Raw genomic sequence first — 22,909 nt, forward strand, 5'->3', positions numbered from 1 at the left:
CTTGACTGAAATGAGAAGTAAAGGGCAAGTGACAGGCTTGCAGGAAGAAGAGGAAGCCCTGGAGAACTGAGTTGCTGGCCACAAAGATTCTCAATGACGTTTTTCACCAGGTAACCCTACCTGTGTGTCATTCCAGGAAACCCCTCTTGAGACTTGCTTTCCAGATGCTCTGACTTGCAAGTACATTATAGATAACTTTAAGGGTAGGAGATGAGATAACTGTCTTCTTCAAAACCAGTGCTGTTTAGCCTTGTCTGATCCTGTGTTTATTTGGTTTTAGGCTGATTTCATAATAGAACTTGTATAACCAACCTATCTGACGTTGGCAACAAGGTTTTGGTCTTCTAGCAAATATCAATCACAAATGACAGGAGGACACAGCTCTTGAGGGAGCATGTTTGCTAACACATTCCTGTGCTCTTGGATTTTGAGTTGGAGATCTATCTCATTAATTATCTGTTCTGGTGCACACTGGAACAGACCCAGGTTCCACGCTCCAGCCTGCCAGCTGGCTCCTGGGGTGAGCTACACCAAGTGTCTGATGCCATTCAGCTCCTGCCCCTACATGCCATATTCACACAAGTGGGCCAGCTCTGGCTTTGTCTGGCTTGCTTAACATCTTTCAAAGTTACTGTCATGTCTCTTGTTTATCGTATTTGGTGTCTCTGAAAGACACATCTGACAGATTGGAGAGCAGCCCTCTAATCTTTATGTTGTCCCAAAGATGGGAGCATTCACCTGGGAGCTGCATGGGCTGGAGCTAGTTAAATACTCACATAGCATGAAAATTCCCCAGCATTAAGCTGTATTCAGCACAGTTCACTCCAGGGGGGTAGATCCATGTCTGGCTGGGGCAATGCAGAGCTGGGCTTCAAGATGTGACAGAAGCTCTGAGCACTGTGAGGGGCTGCAGGGAGGTTTGGCCATGCACACAAAGGGGCTCTGCCATTGAGATGCTCTCGCTCCCTGCCTCCTCCCAAAGGCAGGTTTCAGAGGTAGAAACTCTTGGATGTTTCTACACCCATCATTGTGAAACAATGAGTACACCTTTCTCTGAAAGGGTTAGAGGTTGCAGAGTGCCTCATTTGTCACTGGCTCCTTTTTGCTTCCCTCTTTTCAGCTTCATCCCAGCCCAAAGAGGTTTGGCATGGCCCAGAGGTCTCAGTCTCCGTTTGACAGGGCACTTCTGCCTATCAATGAAGCCTGTGACTGCTAGGACTCTGCTGGGGACACAGGCACCTGGGGAAGCTCATACAACCCCTTTCCCAGGGAATTTGGCTCTTCCAGACTCTTCAAATGCTGGGACCATTTCTGCTTGACCAAGATGCTGCACAGGCACAAACCACCGTGTCTTGCAATGAGCAAGGCTGCAGGTTATTGGTGTAACAGCTGTCTCTAGTATCCCAATGTTCCCAGAGAGTCCCTGGAGTGAACTTGGATGTCAGCTCTACCTTGTGAAGCAAGGCACCCACATTCCATAGCTGAGCTTTCCCATGTACACACAAGCTGTTGGACTGAGCTCCATGCTGTGGGCTGTGCATGTTGGAAAGCACCAAGGACTGCTCAGGTGCTGATGTTCCCCAGCATGCTCCATACCCTGCCACACTGCACTGGTGACTACATCACTGCATTACTTGGACCCAGGCTCTAGCATCCTTCAAGATGAATATATGCAGGAAACACTGAAGCAGTGGCCAATCTCTCTATGCTCCTTTCCAGCCTCTGCTATGCAGCAGTCCCAAGGGGCTGGAAGTCCCTGAGGACAAGTTGTCCCATCTCCTGGGACACGATGTGTAGGCAGCTGAAGCACAGCCACCTCTTGGCTGTTTTTTCAGCACCAAATTGGAATTTTGTCAAAATGAGTTTCCCTACAGAGCATTTCAAAAGTGAATGCTGGTTTTCCCTTAGAAAATTATTCTAGTGGAGATTCCCCCCCCATTCCTGCTGCACATCTGACTGTGTGTTTCTGTGCATTCAGTTCCTTCTGATTTCACAGAAGCTGTTTCTGTGTTTCTCACTGTCTTTGCCTTTGGCCATTGATGTTCCATGTCCCATCTTCTTAAGGGTCATCTGAGTATCTCCCTGCCTGCCCAGGAACTCCTTGGTATCCAAAACCCAAGCTAACTGCTTCTATCTTGCTTTAACTCTCCCCAGCCCTGTGAATGCTCAGCTGCTTTGGATGAAGGAAAAGAGCTGGTGGGTGGTGGGAGTGCTCCTTCCTGCACATGGGTGATGCAGTGATGCAGTAACCTGACATTGGAGGGGGAGGGAGTGATACCTCAATTCTCTCCATCTGGTATAAGATGCTGCTGTAGCTTCTTTCTGTGATGACAGGGACTCCAGAGGTGACACACATGCTATGCTCCAGAGGGTGGCAAAGGCCCTTGGAGTCCTAGATCTCATGCCGTGTAGGGAGAGCCCAATAGAGGCAACACATACCCCATAGTAGGGCAGCTATGTGCTGCATCAGTGCTGAAACAGAGTGCTGTGCTGCCTGGTGATTTCACCAGCCACATCTGAACTGCAAAGTAGGCTGGGCTGAGTCCCTCTAAGCTGGGAAAGCATTTAGGGAGGGCACAAGACCTGCTGAGGGACTGTAATCCATCCTGGGTGTCATCTGGAGAAGAGATAGAGCTAGAACCATAACATATGACAGGAACAGAGCAATTCAAATGGCTGTTCAGACGCTTTCACCTTGGTTTCTACCTCATCTCTTCCTGCATCTCACCCACCATAGAAATAACACCTCTGGGCACCTCAGTCTCTGAAGACACCAACATTGCCCATCAGTCTGGCCAGACAGCTGACACCATGACAAAGACATCCTCCTGCTGTGTCCCAGCTGCTCACACAAATTGCAGCCCCAGTGACAGGGCTGATGGTGGGGAACTCACTGCACCTGTGTCCAGGTAGGTGGTGAGGAGTTGAGGGAGGCCCCTGCACCCCCTTCCTGGTCCATGATCCCTGCCTGCCGTCTGCCATCACCTGCTGCCCACCTCCACCTCAGGCTGGGGTTTAGTGCTGTTCTTCACCCCTCTCCCAGGCCATCCTGGCAGAGAGCCACCAAGGCCAGGTTATCTCTGCCTGCAGGGCACCCAGGGCACGGGACTCCCCTAGGAGGTGTCCTAATGCAATAGGAACAGGAGATGTGATGAAATCAGGCAGGAGGCTCTGGCCATGGCAGGGAGACAATGTGAGGAGGAGAGGGTTGTCTTCTTTCAACTTTGCCACCCTGCCCACCCCAGCTGTGCTGAACCCAGCTTGTACTGAGAGAGAGAATCTGGAAAGAGCTTCTGCAGCACTCAGAGGACCTTGGGAAAGCATCTGCACAGAGAAAACAGTCTGTTATTGCTCCTGCTGGGCAACTCCTGATACCACAGGCAGCATCATTTCAACCACTTGCATCTCTTCTGTAGCAGCTCATGAGGGGCTTTTCTTCAAACATTCTCAGGGGACTTGCTTCTATTCACATGGCTCTGCACCAGCTGTCTTAAAACATGCTTCAGTGCTCTGTTTAACAAACATCCAAACTATCTGGCATTACTATTTGCTCCCTCACAGATTTTCTCATCAGTAACTGCTTCCAGAGCAATGGCAGCAATGCTGAAGCATCAAACACATCACAAACCCTTTCCCACCTGCAGGAAGATCTCTATCCTATTGCAGTTCTTCACAAACAACTGCTTTTAGAGCTGTGCCACGAGCACCCAGCGTGTGCTGTACTTCATTTTACACCTTAGATCAACCACTCATATGGCTTGAAGCTGTACATAAAAAGCACTCCCATAGCCTGTGGTTTAGCTGTGCAGTTCCTGTTGTCAATTAAATTTTAACTTTCCCCAAAGAAGAATTGAGTTTGTTTGGCAGCTCCATGATGACTGGCACAAATTACAGTCACATTATCTTTTCCACCACTGGGACTGATGCCTCATGCCAAGGCAGATGCAATTTCCTGCTGGGTTCAGTGCTGTCTCTAGGTTTTACACCAGTGTGGCCATAAGAAGAGTTATACCATCCACAGTCAACAAGACACCACACAAACACCATCCCCATGCTCTTGTCCCTCTCCCCTGCATCCAAAAGGTGGCAGACATAAAGAGCAGGATCATGCTATGCACATGGTAATTGCTAACAGGCAACTGTGTGAAGTTCCTGCGCCAAAACATAGCCACAAAGGTTGCTATGATATGCCAGGAGGCAGCAATAGGAAAAGACCATTGCTTGCTAGAGTCCTGACAGGGATCAGCTGGTGACTTGCCATTTACACAGCTCCCACCCTGGGAAAACCCTGCGTGCACCCATTGCCTGCAGATGATCAGAGAGCGTGAGGACACGGTGAAAGTGGAAGTTGTGCAGTGACAACATCTGTGCCGGCTGAGCCTGGCTGCTGGAGGTGATCTGGGCTGTTCCTGATGCCAGGACAACACAGAATGGTGTGAGGCACAAGCTGAGGGGGAAGCAGGTGTTTCTCAGATCTCAGCAATGGTGCCAGAAACAGGAGTCTCTGGAGACAAAAAACAAATGGAGGCACAGAGGGAAGACCCTGGCTCCAGGGCACGATCATCCTGGACTTCTGTGTGACACAGCATGGGCTCACCAGCTCTATGCCTTTTTCTCCCTACAGGGGACTCCATGGAAGGTCTTTTGCACTCAAATGTGAGCAAGCCAAATAGTATTTGAAAGCCTTTTTCCTTTGTATCCTCTGCTGAGTCTCTGCTGTGGCCAGGTCTTGCCTTTGTTTTTCTACTGCCATCACACCCACCTGGGTCTGGGTCTGTATAGCTCACTACAAAACAGTTTCTTCCCAAACAACCTACTGCAATTGCACCTGGTAGGCAGAGTACAGTATGAAGTCACATGTGTGCAGTCTGAGGGTATGGATGCAACTCTAACTTTGTACCCTTTATTCCTCCAAGACAGCTCTGGAGCCCTTTGGGTGGGCAGAGTCACAGCAGTACTGCCAGACCCTCCCCTCTGTGCATGGAGGAGCAGGAGTGACACAGTGACATGGAAAAGGGTGATGCCCAGAACCTGTGCTGAGAGCACAGCAGGGTCTATGTGAAGCTCCTTGCAAAGCCCTGCAAGAGTTAAGGTGAGGTAGGGCCATTTTCCCTCTCTCACTGAGTGTGTCATAACCTCCATGGGGTTCATTGCTTTCCAAAGCCATTGTCTGCAGCATCTCTGAGAGGGTTTCATAGCTGGAAGGGTGCTGCAGCCCCTTATATGCTGAGACCCTGCAGCATTACACAACAGCCATTTTGCTTCTGCAGCTTCTTCCAAATGCATGTGGGCAACGTGGGACACAAGGCAAAATGGTTTCCATGGCAACTCGCACTTCAGAGATGCCAGTGAGAAAATGTGTGTTGGGGGGGGAAAAATTCTGCTTCAACTCACGTTGCAAGCAAGCACAGAGGTGGGCTGCAGAAGTACCTGAAAATGGCTGCTGTCAAAATATCTCTGGTGATTTTTCCTCTGCAGCACTCAGCCTGCACTCATCTTGGCTGGCACACAGTGGGCTGGCTGATGGCACTTGGCCCATGCAGTCACAAAGGAACACCCTGTCACTCTCTCAACTCCTTTGTTTTGTGGGGTTGTTTTCCCAAAAGACCAAAGCAGTGGCTCTGGGGAGCACTGTGCTGTTCTGGCTACTTCACCCCTCCAGCCCTGGAATGGGAAAGATATGGTCCAGGAGTGAAATTCAGACTCTTTCAACCACAGAGCAGGACTGTCCTCCAGATCTCAGCCTCTAGCTGCTGTGCCTCCATTTCTTTTGGGGAGGCTGATGTCAGCCCAGAGGCAGATAGAGAAAAGAGAACTCCAACAAATCTCCTCAGCAGACAAATCTTAAGGTCACATCCCAGAGGAATTTGGTGAATCAAATGGAGGAAAATGGCTGTTTGCCCTGTGAGCTCATGGTTGGAAGAGTGGTGGCTCTGTCTGGGGGGACAGTGTGAAACCAAGGAACCAGGCTGAGCACGGGGTTAACATCCCTGTCCAAGCCCACAGCCGTTCTCCAGCACTGCAGTGAACACAAGCCCTGATGGCATTCCTCTCACAAGCAGCTCTTGCTTGTGAGATGCTGCAAAGCTGGGAATATTTGTTCTGGAGAACAAATCCTGGTTTACCCCCATCCAGTGTGATCGCACCCGAGGAAGTGGTGGGTTTGCTCCACGGCTGCCGTCATGATGTCTCCTGAGGCAAGGGGAACACTGGCCCGGAGCCAGCAGTGCAGGTGGGAGCTGGGCTGGGCCCCTCCATGAGCCCCTCTGCACTCCCTGCCCCAGCAACATGGGGGAGCTGGAACCTGGCCCCTTCCCTGTGGCCCCCAACACCCAGCCCCTGGCTCCCAGCCCCATCCCCATCCCTCAAACCCCAGCCTCATCCCTCAGCCTCATCCTTCAGCCCCCATCCCTCAGGTCCCAGCCTCATCCCTCAGACACCAGTCCCCAGCCCTCAGCCTCCAGCCCCCGGCCCTATCTCCGTCCCCCAGCCTCCATCCCCATCCCCAGTCCCATCCCCAGCTGCATCCCCAGTCCCATCCCCAGCTCCAGCCCCATCCCCATCCTCATCCCCATCCCCCAGCCCCAGACCCATCTCTCAGCCCCCAGCCCCCATCCCCATCCCCCAGCTGCATCCCTCAGCCTCCAGCCCCCAGCCTCATCCCTCAGCCCCATCCCCAGCCCTCAGCCCCCATCCCTCATCCCCCAGCCCCCAGCCTTTAGCCCCCCAGATCCCAAACCCAAGTCCCAGCCCCAGCCCCAACGCCATCCCTATCATCCCCATCCCTCATCCCCCATCCCCATCCCCATCCCCATCCCTCATCCCCCATCCCCATCCCCATCCCGATCCCCATCATCCCCATCCCTCATCCCCCATCCCCATCCCCATCATCCCCATCCCCATCCCCCATCCCCATCATCCCCATCCCTCATCCCCCATCCCCATCCCCATCCCCATCCTCATCCCCCATCCCCATCATCCCCATCCCCATCATCCCCATCCCTCATCCCCCATCCCCATCCCCATCCCCATCCCCATCCCCATCCCCATCCCTCATCCCCCATCCCCATCCCCATCCCCATCCCCATCCCTTATCCCCCATCCCCATCCCCATCCCCATCATCCCCATCCCTCATCCCCCATCCCCATCCCCATCCCCATCCCCATCCCCATCACCCCCATCCCTCATCCCCCATCCCCATCCCCATCATCCCCATCCCCATCCCCCATCCCCATCATCCCCATCCCCATCCCCCATCCCCATCATCCCCATCCCTCATCCCCCATCCCCATCCCCATCCCCATCCCCAATCCCCATCATCCCCATCCCCATCATCCCCATCCCTCATCCCCCATCCCCATCCCCATCCCCCATCCCCCATCCCCATCATCCCTCATCCCCCATCCCCATCCCCCATCCCCATCCTTCAGCCCCCATCCCCATCATCCCCATCCCCATCCCCATCCCATCCCATCCCCATCCCCCATCCCCCATCCCCATCCCCATCCCCATCCCCCATCCCCATCATCCCCATCCCTCATCCCCCATCCCCATCCCTCATCCCCCATCCCCATCCCCATCCCCATCCCCATCATCCCCATCCCTCATCCCCCATCCCCATCCCCATCATCCCCATCCCCATCCCCATCCCCATCCCATCCCCATTCCCGCCTGCCGGGGTCCCCGCGCTGGGTGCCGCTGCCCGCCGCGGGGGGGTCCCGCCGGGGCCGTGTCCGTGTCGGGCCGCGGGGGGGCGCTGCGCGGGGCGGGGCGGGGCGGGGAGCGCGGGCGGTTCAGCACCGGGGACAGCGCCGCGCCTCGCGCCTCGCCTCGCCGCGCCGCCGGGCCCGCGGGGGGGGTCGGGGCGGGGGGGCCCGCGGGGCTCCGGGCCGGCCGTGGATGAGCACCATGCGGCTGCTGCTGCTCGCCCTGCTCTTCTCCTCGTCCTTCGCCCGAGCCGGCTGCGACCCCAAGATCGTCAACATCGGCGCGGTGCTGAGCACCAAGAAGCACGAGCAGATCTTCCGAGAGGCGGTGAACCAGGCGAACAAGCGGCACGGCACCTGGAAGCTCCAGCTCAACGCCACCTCGGTCACGCACAAGCCCAACGCCATCCAGATGGCCCTCTCCGTCTGCGAGGACCTCATCTCCAGCCAGGTACCCCGGGCCGGCGATTCGCACACCCCTCCCCTCCCCGCGCCCCGCTCCCTTGCGACCCGAACCCGGAGCCGAGCCGCCGGCCCTGCGCGACCCCCGTCCCCGCGTCCCCCTCGGCCGCCGCCGGGGCTCGGGGCGGGCAGAGCCGCGGCGGGGGAGCCCTGTCCCGGGGGCTCCGGGGCGCGCTGCCCGCATTGCAGCCTTTATGTAAGCGCGGCCAGGCGGCACACTCCGCCGCACGGCACCCGCAGGCACCCCGGGGCACCCCCGCATACACCCCGAAGCACCTGCGGGCACCCCCGCACACAGCCCGAGGCGCCGGCGGGCTCACACGCGCACCCCGCGGTGTGCACAGAGGCTCTACCCACGCAGAGTGGATGTGCAGACCTGGCCGCCCGACACCATGCATGCAGAAACTAACGTGTGTGCACACACACACACACACGGTGCACAGACACCCATCGCCGTGGTCACACCCGGGCACGCACCAGCATCCACACACCGCGGTCAGGCGTGGGCACGGGGACACACACACACACACACACATGCACAGAGTGTGCTCACTTATTGCTGTGGGAATGCCCTGCACACAGGGATGTGCACACAGGGATGGATGTGCAAACAGGCATGCTGCATGTCTGCACTCATGCCGGTGTGCCAGCACACTGCTGCACACATGCTGTGCCACATGCATCCATGTGCATACATGAGCACACACTGCAGCAGGCACACTCACACATACAGCCACACACTCCGCAGCGTGCACTACAAGCACACACACACAGCCCCACATACACACACACAAACCCTTGCACAACCCCAGCTCATACACTTGAACAGCTGTGTACCACAGCAGCACACTCGCCATGGCATGCAGCACCGTGGCCTCCTGACACCACACAATGCCTGGAGCAGCCACAGTCCCCTGCTGCCACACACACACACATACCGATGCAGGCCACAGTGCTCACACACCCGCAGGGACACAGAGCCATGTGCCGCACACACAGCACAGCTCCTTGCTCCCTCCTGGCTATGGGGGTCACCCTCAGCCATCACAAGGGAGCAGCCTGAATCTGCAGCACTGGTGGGTGCAGCCTGTGTGCCCTGCTCCTCCATCTCCCTTGCGTGTGTTCTTGGTGCTGAGCCTGGTTAATGAGCGTAGTTCTCCCCACTTGGGGCCATCAGGAAGGTACAGACCCATCCACATCTCAAACACTTCCCTGCACAAGCCAAAGGTGAACACACATAGGTACAAACATGCACACAATTGTATGAGTGCCCACACCATGGAGACACACACATCCCAACACAGAGATAAACACTTCTATGCACACAGAAAGGGAGAGGGGAGGGAACTGGACGGGCCAGAGGTGCACAGAGCAGCAGAGCTGACATATTTGCAGCTCAGCTTCCAAATGTGGAGATGGAGAATGGCTGGAGAAATCCCTGGGGATGGTGGCAGAGCTGATCGGGAAGCACATCACAGGCTGTAAAAGATACCCACTGCTCGAGAAGGGAGAAGGCTCAGCTGGGTTCCTCACTGAGCTGAGGCTCCGTTTAAGCAATCTGGTTGATGGATGCCTGTGTCACTGCCACCTCTGAGCCTGGTCCCCATGGCAAACCCCACAGAGCCCCAGGCCAGTGTAGGGTTGCAGGCATTGTCATGTCCCTGCATCAGGGATGGGATGAGAGGAGCAGCTCAGCCCGGGTGCAGAGGGGGGTGCAGGTGCTAGAGGTGGCCACTCTGCCTCAAAATCCAAAATTCCCAGCCCCATGGCCCCAGTGTGGGGCACAGCCCCCCTCAGCTCTTATTCACTGGCACTGTGCCTGAGCAGGGGGCTGTAAGGCAGAGGAGGGGCTGGGAGCCCACTCAGGCAAAATAGCTCCTGATGCATAGCACTGCACAGCCCTCACCCCCACACAGCCCCCAGCCTCTCCCCACAGTGATTGCTCCTGCCCTCAGACCCATGCCCCAGCCCTACTGGGTGCTGGTCCTCACTCACCCATGTCAGCAGGGCCCTGGGCACTTCCCTCCCCCTTCCTCCCCGAGTCAACTCCCCAACCCCTTCCCCAGCAGTTCCTCCCTTCTCACACGAGAAGGTCTCCAGCTGCTGCCCCAGCTCTGCACACTCAATTTGCTCCCACCCAATGCCAGGCAGGATCTTCCTTCCCCCTCTCAACCCAGCATCCCTGCAGCCAAGGACAGAGCACATCCCGAGGCTTGGGCAGATGCTTGGAGAAGGCAGAGGTGTTATTTCTTCTCAGAGATCAAAGTCCTTGCACTGATGTGCCCTAGCTGGAGACCTGTCACCAGCTGGAGAGAATTCCTTTACTGTGAAAGATCATTAGTGTAACAAAGCAACCCCCAGGGATTACCCCAGCTCCTTCCTCTGGTTTGACACAAAATAGGATCTTGCTGGAGACCAAAATCCCAGCCCTGTGTTAACAGCAGGATCTTGCTGAGATCATCCTTCCCCATTCTGGTATATCCCAGATCCCCTTCATCCCAGTGTGCTGAGAGCAAGTCCCAGCTCCTGCCCCCACAGACACCCCCAGCTCTCCTTTCCCTTCATGCTCAGGGCCAGATGGCTGCTCTGTGCTGGGGCTCTGCACAGGGGCTCCACACTCCTCCTGCTCAGAGTCCCAGCTGACCACTTTGTTTGTAATAGTCCTCAGAGGGGAATTACAACCGAGTATTAAATGTGTGGTTAAAGAAATCGCATTACACAGTGTGACTGTAAGGGAGATGTTTCCCTTTAATCTGTAATCCATGAAAGTTATTAGTTTAGCAAGCAGAGTGGCTGGGCACGGCTTTGCCATTGAGGTGTAACCCTGAGCAGACCCGAGCCGTGGCACAGCCCCTCGCTCTCCAGCCTGGCACCTCCGTTCCCAGCTCTTTGAGTGCCGTGACTCTGCTGACATGGGGCTGTTTTAACATTGCAGAAAAGATGAGGAAAATAATGGCCCTCGATGGCCAATGTGCTCCTGTGAAATAATGTTTGTGTCGTGTATCCTGTCCTGCAGGTCTATGCAATATTAGTTAGTCACCCTCCTGCTCCCAACGATCACCTAACACCAACACCCGTATCATACACAGCTGGCTTCTACAGGATCCCTGTCATTGGTCTGACAACACGCATGTCTATATATTCTGATAAGGTAACTGCTGCATGTTTCTAAGTCTAGTACCTCATACATGTGGTGTAAAGCAAGAGTGCTCGTCAGGAGGGTTAATGATGTCCACACTTTCCTGTCTATCTCTGTATCTGTTTGCACACCCATCTCCTCCAGCTAAACCTACTGCTCCCCCTCTCTCTCTTTCTCTCTCTCTCTCTCCTGCATTCCCTGGTACATTATTTCTTTGCAGCTGCCAGTGTTGACCTACATAGTGCTGGATGATTTCTGCAGCGTTGCTCTGCCAGGCTGCTGGGCTCCCTGCACTTCAGCCATGGCAAATGCACAAACTCGCTCCTGCCCCGTTCACTGGTGACAGCCCTCGAGGTCCAGGTGTACCCTGGGGTGTGGTGAGCTGCAGAGGGGCAGGAGGATCCTGGTGCAGATCAGGCAGGAGCTCCCCTGGGTTTGAATGTTGATTGTGTTCACTCCTCTGGGTTTATGTGACGTCGGTAGGGCAGATAATAGAATTGACTGACAAGTTACCCCAAGGCTTTAAATGACATTCAGTCTGGCCAGCACTCAAAAAAGAGATTCAAATTCCAGTGTCTCAACTCACTGTCTGCTGTCCCTGTGGGAACACAGAGGCTTTCAGGCTGGATGAGGTCCTGCCATGTGCAGGGGCTGGAGGCAGTGCCCTGGATGATGAGATGTATAATGAGATGGTGCCCTGGCCAGCTCTTCCACTGGGTGCTCAGCTCATAACCTGTCTCGTGAAGACACTTTGGGATTTGTAAAAGCCAGAGGAGCTGAGCAGAGCCAGGCAGACCACATGCCATTACAGCCTTGGTGGAGGTTTTCATCCAGGTGCATGAGTTTAGTGGGTGAGACCGAGCTTGTTTCAAAGCACGAATCAGCCCTTGCTTGGAAAATGTGAATATTCAGTTATGCAAATGTTCAGTGCAAAAATAGTCACTCCACCTACGTGCTAAATGAAGTACATTTCGGGAGGGAGGAGCAGAACCTCCCAAGGATGCAGCCCACGGGACTGCTCAGCTGGAGAAGCAGCCAGTCTTGGCATTTCCCACCATGGAAGGACATCAAGGAAGCTGAGACCATGGCAGTGACAGGAATGGTGTCTGGCAGAGCTGGGGATTCACACACCCAGGCAGGGGCCTGTCAGGCACTGTTAGAAGCAAAGGGATGGTAACACAGCTGGCAGACAGAGTGAGGGGGCAGGCAGCAGGTAGGAAACGTGCAGGGGGAATTTGGTTCGTGCTGTCATGGGGAGGAGATAGGTTTAATCAGCAGTGTCACCAAGAGAGACCTTGTCACAGTGCATGTGATGGCAAGGAGAAGAGGCCCTGCATTCTATGAGCCCAACTTCTTCTCAGCAGAGCTGTGTTCATCAATGCAAACTGGCCACCTTTTCCACAGAACAATCTTGTCCTGGATTTGCCTGCTGCCCTGAGGGGGTGGGAGCTTCCCCTGCAGACTCTGCTTCAGACATTTCTAGTTAAAACACATTATCTGCCAAAGTGGCTCATAAAACCTACCTGGCTCACTTCAGAGCTGGAAGAGTGACCCAATGATGCAGTGGTGACCCACTGTAGTGGCAGGGACGTGCTTCCCACTGAACATTTGGGGCTATTGGACAGGTACAGGGCTGTGGGATGCACTCACCTGTCAGAGACCTGGCAGGGAGTCTGAACTGTGTGTCTCACCCCTCTGAGCCCTCCTGCCTGGATGGCCTTGTACCCAATCTCCTTCCTATCAAGACAGCCAGGAGCTTGAGGTCTTTGAGAGAGGGGAGTTGCAGGCAGGAGATGGGGCAAAGGCAGGGACTGGATGGGTAGAGGAGCAAAGATGTTGAACAGTGGACTGGCAGGAGCTGGAGGAGACAGCAGAGGTGGGAGTGAAGGACAGCAGAGCAAAGGGGTGTGCCAGGCTCTGCACAGTCCATGCAGGCCAGGCTGGCTGGTGCAGCACAGGGACATTCAGCTGATCTCCTTTTTGGGTTCCAGTGATCAGCCTCATCTTTTTTTTTCCTTTTTTTAATTGAGGAAATTATCTCTTTCAGCTTAGTTTCTATGGAAACAAGCTTGTAAGATCACTTTATATGTATGCCCCTGATTGGTTTTGAAGGCATCAGGCAATTTTAGCTGGATTTCACAGGGGGTTGAAGTTGCAGAGTTGATTATGGTCCTCCCAAAGCTAAGCTGCCAGGGAGAGGAAAGGCATTGGCCTCAGCACAGACAGGTTTGCCCAGTACCTTTTCATGCTCTCAGAGCATCTCCAGTCAAGCACAGTGGTCCATGAGCTGTATCCAGCCTTTCAGCAAAGATACCCAAGGGAAGCAAGCTTCGTTGCTTCCAGTATTCAAAGAACTGTTTGTTCTAGGAATGGTATCACAACTATCAAGCTGAGCTGAAGCTTGGACTTGGCAGCCTTTGTTTTGCCTCCTTGTGCCAACCAATTGCATGAACATTACATGTTTCTTCACTGAGATCCTCACATTATTCAGCACAGTCCTGCCTGTGTGATGAGTGTCTCTGAAGTCCCTGTGATCTCTCAGAGAGTTGCAGGAAGAAAGAGGAGGGTCCTGTGGTAATGGTGGTAGAGTGGTACCCATCATGGTGGTGTCCATCACTCTGGAGAACCCTACATGAACTCCTCATGGACTGAGCAGTGCAAGGATTACAGTCTGACTGGCTCATGCTGGGCCCCTGAATGAACAGGCTGGGCTATTGCTTCAGTGCTTCTCTGAGTCATCAGGGGTGTTTATACATCCTTTAAGTCTCAGCTGAAAAAGAGATGACATTGGTGTTTTGACAATATGAGGAACATGAAATGACAGTTAGAGCATGAGAGCAAAGCTCATGGGGAAATGCACAGCTCAAGAGCTGGGAGGGTCTGGTGCCATTCATCACCAGCACCTGGAACCACACAGAGCTGGTAGGAATGAAGAGTCAGGCTGGGTCCCCTGAGGTGCTGAGCCACACACCATTCCAGCATCAGAGAGGATCAAGTGTGGCTCTTGACTGAGACCTGCTCTGCTGCTGAAAGAGGTGGAAAATGGAGTTTAGTTGTTCTGCAGATGGAGAGGCATTTCAATGTCCAGCTCATGGTCCTGGTAGTTGAAATGAGGTCTGTCTCTCTCCCCTACTTGAGCCTCAGATGATTCTTTTCTCTGATTCCTTTTCTCAGTAGAACCACTGCGTGCCCTTGCAGGGGTTGCTGCTCTCTGAGAGGAGTGGTTTTGTTCATCACTGCTCAGCAGAAGCAGTGTTAGTGTGGGAAGCTGTACTGAAAGCAGGGAGAAAAGTGATTCCCCCGAGGTCAGCGTCAGGAATCTTCCACTGGCACCTGCAAGATGTGACTAGAGAGGCTGGTTAAGGTAAGGTAGAGATCTTTACCCCTGGCATGGATCTCAGAGCCTGTGCCAAGCAGCACAGCCGTCAGCAGGGGCTGCCAGCACTGCATCAGAGCGGATGAGCAGCTCTGTGCTGATGGCAGTGATGGAGCCCACTCATCCCAGCACAGGAGAGCTCTTCACAGGCTCACAGAATCTGAGCTGATAGAGGGACAGAGCAGCCTGATGACTCCCCAGGGCTACTGCTGTGGTGCTGGTTCATTCCCCAGAGGCTAAGGAGTCCTTTCCTCTATGCACTGCAGGGAAGGGCAGATGATACATTTGTGCCTGAGCTCCACATCCATCTGCCCCCACTAAACTCCTCCCCAGCACATGTCTAAGCTGTTGCAGAGTCTTCTCAGCTCCCTCCCACGTCTGTGGCTATCATGCAGGGCAGCAGGAAGGCAGCTTTTTAGTGGGGCAGAGCAGCCCAGGTTTCTGCCATGGAGACATTGGCCAAGGCTGCTTGTTTCATACCCAGCTGATGACTTTTGCTCATTTGTCAGGAACTTTATATATTGGGGCCTCTGTCAAACTCCTTGAAACTGTGCAGACAGCTTAGTTTTGGGGGACTGACCACATGATTTCCACAGATAATGAAACAAAACCACATTGTTTCCTCAAACCTGTAGGAGAAATTACCAGCCATGAACCATGAGCTGTGTTGAGCCCTTAGGCAGACAGGGCTGACCACCTCTGCTCACCACAACTTGGACTTGTTAACCTTTGTGGGACTCTGCTTTCATTTTTCTGCTGGTCTTTGGGCCCTGCAGAGAAGTTCAGGAGTCCCAGGCTCTTCAAAAGCTGAGCACAGAAGGTGAATGCTCATCTGACATCTAGACTCAGGATTTGTGGTTAGTTATTCTTCAGGATCCTATTTGAAAACTACAGCTCTATAATCTGAGAGCTGAGATACCACCATAGCAACTCTACAACCCTTTTGACACCACCTCAAAAGGTTTGCCTGACCTGTCAAACCAAGTCACTCTCTGGCAGCTTTGCAGCAAAAATCCTTTCACCTGAACCTAGTGACACATAAGAAAGTCACCAGCAGTTTAAAGAGCATTTTTATAAACTAGTTGGAAAACCAGAAAGTCATTTGAAGCAATATACTGACATGTCAAAGATGTTTTAAACTCAAGAAAGAACTGCAGTAATTCGAGGTTACTTCTCTTGAGTTAGTATTTCTCTGCTGGAGTTTGGGGTTTTTTGAGCTCTTATGTTCTCTTATTAACTTCTTGCCTCTCTTCTGATGTTTTTTTCCATTTTCATTTTCCCTGGATGTCCTTAAACCAATTGAAAATGCTCAATTGAAACATGCTCAGAGCTATTTTGTGTTCCCCTGGCCCAAGTTGTGGAGCTGGACCTGGAAGTACCTGGGCATCTCTTTAGACTCCAAGGAGAGCCTGAGCTCCAGTAGTGATGTGGAGACCGTGACTGTGCTTCCATTGCTTGTCCTTCTGGGACTGCTTCTCCTCAGTCCTGTGGGAACGTTGTATCAGTCAGATAAAACTGCAGCTCTGACATGCTCATCGTGGCTCTCCTGGTTCATTTCCTTCTTCAATTAAATATCCACAGTTCTCAGTCTTTTCAGTGATCAGGAAATGTTTACAATGCTTTGGGATTCTCGGGGCTGCCTCCATCATTTCTGTGTCTTGGCCCAGGGGAGGGGCAGCAGGTCTGTGCAGAGGCACCTAACCACGACAGGGGGAGTATATTGCTTTCTTCATGTTGCATGGTTCAGTTTGACTTTATCACCGTGTTGAGTGTCAACAAAATGCATTATCCAGTCTGCTTGTTCCTCCTGTAAGGTCCATGGTGGACGTGATGCCTCTTCCCTTCTAGTGTGAATTGCTTCAGCCTGTTGAGGACTATTTCTGACCTGCGCTGGGTCTGGTCTCTGGATGAGCAGAGCCCTGTCTGATCCAGAGCACCACCATCTTAGCCTTAAAAAAAGAAATAGGACAATGTTTTCCTTTTTGTGCTCTCCTGCTCAGACTTCTGCCTCTCTCCAGCACACAGCTGGTTTGTCAAGTAGCATCCATGCTGAGCTTGGGCACTTTCATGTTCTAATATTTGACTCTAGGGCCTTTTGGAAAAAATGCCTTTTTAAAAACCTCTCTGTCAGCTGCAGCTTTTGGTCCAATTGCTCCCCTAAGAGTGTGGTACTTAATTAGGCTGAAATTGCTATTGCTCAGTCATCCAACCATAATGATACCTTATCCAAATCAGATAGGTTAACCGGGACACGAGTCCAGAGCTGCCTCCTCCTCTGTGCTGCTGCAGAACTGGCTGACCTAGAAACAGCCAAAAGCCCTGTGATAGAATTGCTTTTCTGAACTTCTCTCATGGGAAATAACTCATATATTACCTGCCTGTACCTGCCACCGCTCCTTGTTGCTCTCTGAAGGGGATTTGTGCTCTTTTTGATGTCCATTGCCCTGTAACAATTTCAAAGAGTCCAGAGGAAAGGCTATATTTGCACTGAACGTTGCTGGATAGGCTTTTTCTTTACCTTGCATTTACAGACCACAAAGCAAAAACCCCTCTTTGCCACGCACTGGACTGACCACAGAGGGGAACAAAACCCTGAGTCCAGGTCCCACAGGCTGGCTCAAGACACAGTTCCAAAAGTTGCTGCTCTAACTCTGGCTTTGTGACCCCAACCCCACCCCTGCAAACCTGCCCGGTCCCTGAGATGTCCCTGGCTGACAACCCAACCAGTCTGTTGAGCTCTTGTTCTTCCTTGCAGAGCATCCACCTGTCCTTTTTGCGCACGGTCCCACCCTACTCTCACCAGGCCAACGTCTGGTTTGAGATGATGAGAGTCTTCAACTGGAATCACGTCATCCTGATAGTCAGCGACGACCACGAAGGTCGTGCTGCACAAAAGAAGCTGGAGACGCTCTTGGAGGAGAGAGAGTCCAAGGTCAGTTCCTGAACATTGTCTTGTAGCTTTGTTTAAGCAACAACAACAAAACTAGAAGTCTTGGGCTGTTGTATGTATGTAGATTTCTGTATGTAAAACACCTTTTCTTTCCATTGTAACATGGCTAACATGCTTAAAGCATCAACAGTGTCTGACTAGTACCTGACAGAACTTTGTACTTTATTCATTTCACTTGCTTTGCCATGGTCAAAATCTCCTACATGTAAATCGACTTCAAAAATGAAGGGAAGGATAACCTGGAGCTCTGCAAATGCCTCGCCCAAGATTCCCACCTAAGGAGAGGACCAGTCGCTCAGCTTAGGGAAGCACCTGCCCTGTTACAGCCACCCAGGGGCCAGGCAGACCCAGCAGTGCCAAACCAACCCCCAAAAGCAGCTTCTGAATTGGCTAACCCGAGCTCACCTTAGTGCCTTAGGAGGGGTAAAGGGCAGCCGGCGTGTTGATACGTGGAGGTGGGATGCACCCTCTCTGTAAAGCTGTGGGCTCTGTGGCTGCAGGCCCAGGGCCCTGGTCCCATCTCCATTGAAGCACACGGCAGAGGCTGCTTCCCTGAGGCCCCACGAGCCGGCACAGCAGCTTGATCCAGGAGGTGCACTGCACCTGCACTCAGGGCTGAGCGAGAAGGGAGGCAGGGGAGGTCCCCGAGCCTGAGAGAAGTTCAGGAGGACTGCTGTAGACCTGCTGCCGTTGAGTAAAAGCACCGAGCAAGCATTCAAGACAAGCAGAGGAGAATACAGGCAGTGGTTTGGCTGCAGGGCTTCAAAGGCAGCCACCTCTTTGGAAGGCATGAGACCACCTCCTGCCCTACGGGGTGAAGTCCCAGCACATCCTCTTACCTGGGGCAGGGCGAGATCCCCCTCAGCTGGGCAGAGTCCAAGCCCATCTCCAAGTCTCCAGCAGCATCAGGATAGACACCCATTCCTGGCTGGTCACTCCTGGGTCGCAGGCAAGGACCACAACCTGTTCTTCTTCAGCCCCAGCAGCAGCTGCTGGACATTTGGCAATCAGATGTTGAGAAGATGTGGCCATAGACACATCTTGTGCTTGGATTTGGCAGCTGAGAGAAACCAGAGAGAGCAGCTGGACACCACTGTGTGTTACCTTTTGTTGAGCCACTGCAAGAGCAGCTGGAGGAACAGGGGTACAGCCTGGCACAAGTGACACTGACCAACAGGCTTTGGGCTTTGGTGGTGGCTTCCATGAAGTTTCTTCCTTGCTGCATCCTGGGCCATGGTGGTACACTAGTATTGCCACCAATCACGGTGGGATCCTCCTGCCTCCAAAACAGCTTCCCGTGGGAACAGACCAGAGTTCCTCTGCAAGCACAATGTCTCTCACCCAGGGAGAGTTATGTTCCCACTCTCCATCTGCTGTCCCTTTCCTTGCATCTTTTGATTTCAACTTTGTATTCCTGCAGCTCCTGTGCATCCCCCTTAGCTGCTCTCTCTCATGCCTCCTCTCCCTACTTGCTTGCTTTATGCAATGCTCCCAGGTACAGGCTGCATTCCTTCTCAGCTTCCCACCCTATGGGAAAGCCTTTGATATCTGGTATTTAACAGGTGAGGGAGGGAAGACCTGGCCTCACACCTGACTTGCATTTGCATTTCATTTACAACATGTCTTGGTGTCTTCTGACAGCCACTGAGCTACTGCAAACACCCTGGCTATCCTCCAGTCCAGGACATGTGCTCTGTGGTGATAGATCGCTCTGTCTTGCCCTCAGGCTGTGCCACCATGTCTTGTTTCTTCTTCCTTTGAGGAGCTTGCTCTGGTCAAACTGACTCATCTGAGTGGTCTTGAAGGTGGTGGATACCCCTCTTGGGACTTTCCTGTCTTCCTCTATCTCTTCTGCTGTCCAATTGCTCTTCTGATCACTAGTGTGCTGACTCTTGTCATGCTGTGAAGTGGTTCCCTGGACCCTTCCCCAACCTGCTCAAGCACAGCCTGGGCTTTGGGGAGGAAGCAGATGGAAGACCTGTTCTCGACCTCTGCAGGGCTTGCATTGCAGCTCCTCTGGACCTGGGGGACCTGGTATGGGTCACCTGCTCTTGGATCTGAGCATGGCTTCTCCCCTGGAGTTTGCACCATCCCTGGATGTCACTCGGTCACTGTTGATTTGCACTTTGAGCCCACTGTGGAGCCCTGCACTTGGGCCAGGCTGGCTGGTCCTGTCACACCCCATGTGCCAGCCTTGTCTTAGGTCCAGTAACTCAGCCTGGAGCTACTGCTGCATCTCAGTACAACTCTACTCGTTTGTCTGGGCAGGCTGCTGTTACACCAACACTGCTTGGGCTCAGGAGAGAGTGCCAGGTACCGTGAGAGTCCGAATTTGTCCAAGTGGGAGGTGACAGGTCCCTGGTGTGCCAGCCCCCTTTCTCTGGGACACTGGTGTTCATGAAAGTGGTAATTTTTAGAGTGAATGCTGGAAAACATGGTGGCAAGTGAATTTTGAATTTGTGTGTCCCTGTGTGAAACACGGATGGAGGAGCAGGGAGGGGCTGCAGGACCACGTGGGGAAATGGGAAAGAGGGGAGACATTACTGGTCTAGTTCTAGCAGTAGGGATAGTGGAAGGGAGAAGCAGAGGTGATCAGGTGCTGTAAGGTCCAGCTTTACTGCACCCAAGACTCTATTTCACTTTGCTGACCAGTTTGGGTTGAAACACCAGCACATCCTGGGCACACAAAGCGATTCACGGCTCAATGCTGCAAAATGGATCACCAAGTTTCTGGCTGAATTGACAGTGCCTGAGCAAAAATGGCCAGTGTCTCATCCCTGGAGAATATTTATGCTGTCCTGCTGCAGCTCTGCTCTCCCTGGAGGCAGTAGTTACTCCAGGTCTCACTGCAATATGAGCAGACTCTCAGAAGCTATTGCAGAAGTCTTCACCATGGACCTCATCAGAAATGAAGGCAGACCTGGGCTCCAAGCAGATACTCCTCAGATACTATTCCTTGCAAGGACCCAACTTCCTGTCAGGCTGTGTCCAAGAAGAAAGGAAAGATCACACAACTGCACAGAAAGGAGACCTGGCAAAAATGAGTGGTCTGGGTGCTCAGGAAGAGGCAAGCTATTTGGTTTGGAAAGCAAGATGCAGAGATAAAACCTGACTGCCTAAGGAGCAACCTGGGAAGAAGAATGCTTGCATTACAAGGGTGCAAAGAGTTGGTTGGGTTCCTGTCAGGGATCACCTGCCATTGCCATAAGATGCTACGAAATGGAGATTGGCATAGAGTTGTGCCTCATACACCCAGATCAGGGATGCCCAGCTGGGGTGGGACAGGGCCAAGGAGAAGAGGTCAGGCCAGGTCCCATTGAAACCTCCCAAGCACTGTCCTGCAGATGCTGTCAGGTTGGTGTTATTGACCTGACCACAGGTGCTACTCCCAGAAAGTTCCATGAGGCTCTTTGCAAGCCACTGACAGGTCAGGGCTCCTGAGAGCAGCTACTGTTGACCCTCAGCACGTTGCCTAGAAGAAGAGGTAAAAGTAGGTTTCATGCCCCTGGCTCCTTTGGGGCCAAGCAATAGAAGTTCCTCAGGCAGGAGACAAGGAGAGAAGCAGGCTCTCTGCTCCAGTCCATCACCTGCAGGGTCAGTGCATGCTGAGCCACCTGCCTCTAGTCCAGGTACGATGCTGAAGCATGGACACCACCAAGCAGTGAATACCACTAGTCACACTTAGGGCCAGGTGTTGGACACTGTGGTTTCTGGTAGGCGCACCTCCTCCCAGGGCCATCCTCGTGCTACTGAGGCATGAGGTGCCCACGGCCTCCCCAAGCACCAGGTAAAAGCTGCAATGTCATCCCATGATCACCATTGCTTCACATCGCCACGCTCTGAGCCAACGCAGGACGTAGAGAGCTTGCTCTTTCTTTCTCTTCTGCACAGCAACAGAGCTCCAAAAAAGCTACTCTGTCCTTGCAGGGGGGTGAGAAGCTCAGCTGAGACCCCTCACTTGCTGTGAGCTCTCTTAGGGTGAGCAGGACTGTAATGGTGCTAGCGACAGTTGCAATGCTGATACTCTTTAACTTGTAACCGTTTGCGTTTATCCAGCACTTTCCGTACACAACATTTTGTCCTTTACTTCCAGAGTAACCCCACGGAAACCCCAGCACTGTAGGCCCTTAGAGACGCATTAGATGGTTTTGTGAGATTTTCAGATAACACAAATTTCTTGCTGAAGAATTTACCCAGTCCCACAGGGGAAATGCAACTGCACCGCCACAGCTGTGACCCTCAGCCTTGCTCTAACCCTGCGGCGTTGCACCGTGACGCTCCCGCGAGAGCTGAGGCCCTCTCTCTCCTGATAGCGGTTTTTGCGAGCTCCAGCGTTATAGAGACCCTTTAGCAAACAAGTGGAGGAGGAGGTGGATGTTGGATTGCTTTACTACACGTCATTTTCAACTGTTTATAATATTCTTCTGTGTCTACATATTTTCTCTGTGCACATTATTCATCAGAGTAAAAAAAGGAACTATGAAAACCTCGACCAACTTTCCTATGACAACAAGCGAGGACCCAAGGTATATATGCATGGAAATGCACGCCGCCCACCAACCTAACTAGCAAATGAAAAATAGCCACAGCCACCAGAAAAAAAAAAGATAAATAAATAAAGAAACTAAATAAAAAAAAAGAGAAAGAGAAAAAAAAATTAAAAAGAAAAGAAAAGAAAGCAAAAAAATAAAGATCCATGACCATGTTCCTGGTAGCACGTTTTTATGTTGAGATAGTTTGGTTTGGACTTGAGAATGGAAACCTAGCAAGCTGACCCTGGAAGGATTTCTTTTTGAAACATGCATGTGAACCAATAATTAACTTGCAAGTTGTTTTTGTTTTCTTCTGGTTTTTTTTTTTTGGTTTTGAAAAGAGTTGAACCGAATTCCCCCCCTTTCCTCCCCAAAGGAAATGGTTCCTTGGTGTAAGTTGCTCACTTTGACTCCCAAAGGTTTAACCCTGTGCAATATGGTGTCTTTTTCTTTTTTTTTTCATTTCCCATGTTTTTGAAAAACAACACTCGTTTGAGTTTTCAATTGCATTCCAAAGCCTTTTTCCTGTACAATGCACGCCTCTTCTTAGGTCTTGATTGACTTCAGTTTGCATGCACAGTGCAAAAAAAAAAAAGAGAGAACAGGAAGAAAAAAAAACCCAAAAAGGCAAAATCTGAAAAGAGAAAGGAAGGAAGGAAAGAAAGCAAAAAAAAGAAAATAGAAAAGAAAAAGAAAGAAAAGAAAAGGAAATAGCTGTAACCAACCTTATTTAGCAGACTTTT

The 22,909-nt window shown here is 52.5% G+C and overlaps 1 protein-coding gene across 5 annotated transcripts in view; it reads left to right on the forward strand.

Moving 5' to 3' along the window:
- Positions 1 to 7,900: 7,900 nt before the first annotated feature.
- The window catches only part of GRIN1 (glutamate ionotropic receptor NMDA type subunit 1), a 35,847-nt gene continuing 20,838 nt past the window's right edge, over positions 7,901 to 22,909 (forward strand). For 3 of the 5 annotated variants that reach the window (XM_062011499.1, XM_062011501.1, XM_062011496.1), the window contains exons 1-3: positions 7,901 to 8,158; positions 11,186 to 11,320; positions 17,440 to 17,616. In XM_062011499.1, coding sequence (XP_061867483.1) covers positions 7,901 to 8,158; positions 11,186 to 11,320; positions 17,440 to 17,616 — 570 coding nt within the window. Of the gene's footprint in view, positions 8,159 to 11,185; positions 11,321 to 17,439; positions 17,617 to 22,097; positions 22,161 to 22,909 lie in introns of all 5 variants that reach the window. The other 2 variants (XM_062011497.1, XM_062011500.1) reach the window with 1 other exon arrangement.

This window comes from Colius striatus, chromosome 19 (assembly GCF_028858725.1).
Source record: "Colius striatus isolate bColStr4 chromosome 19, bColStr4.1.hap1, whole genome shotgun sequence".
NCBI lineage: Eukaryota > Metazoa > Chordata > Aves > Coliiformes > Coliidae > Colius > Colius striatus.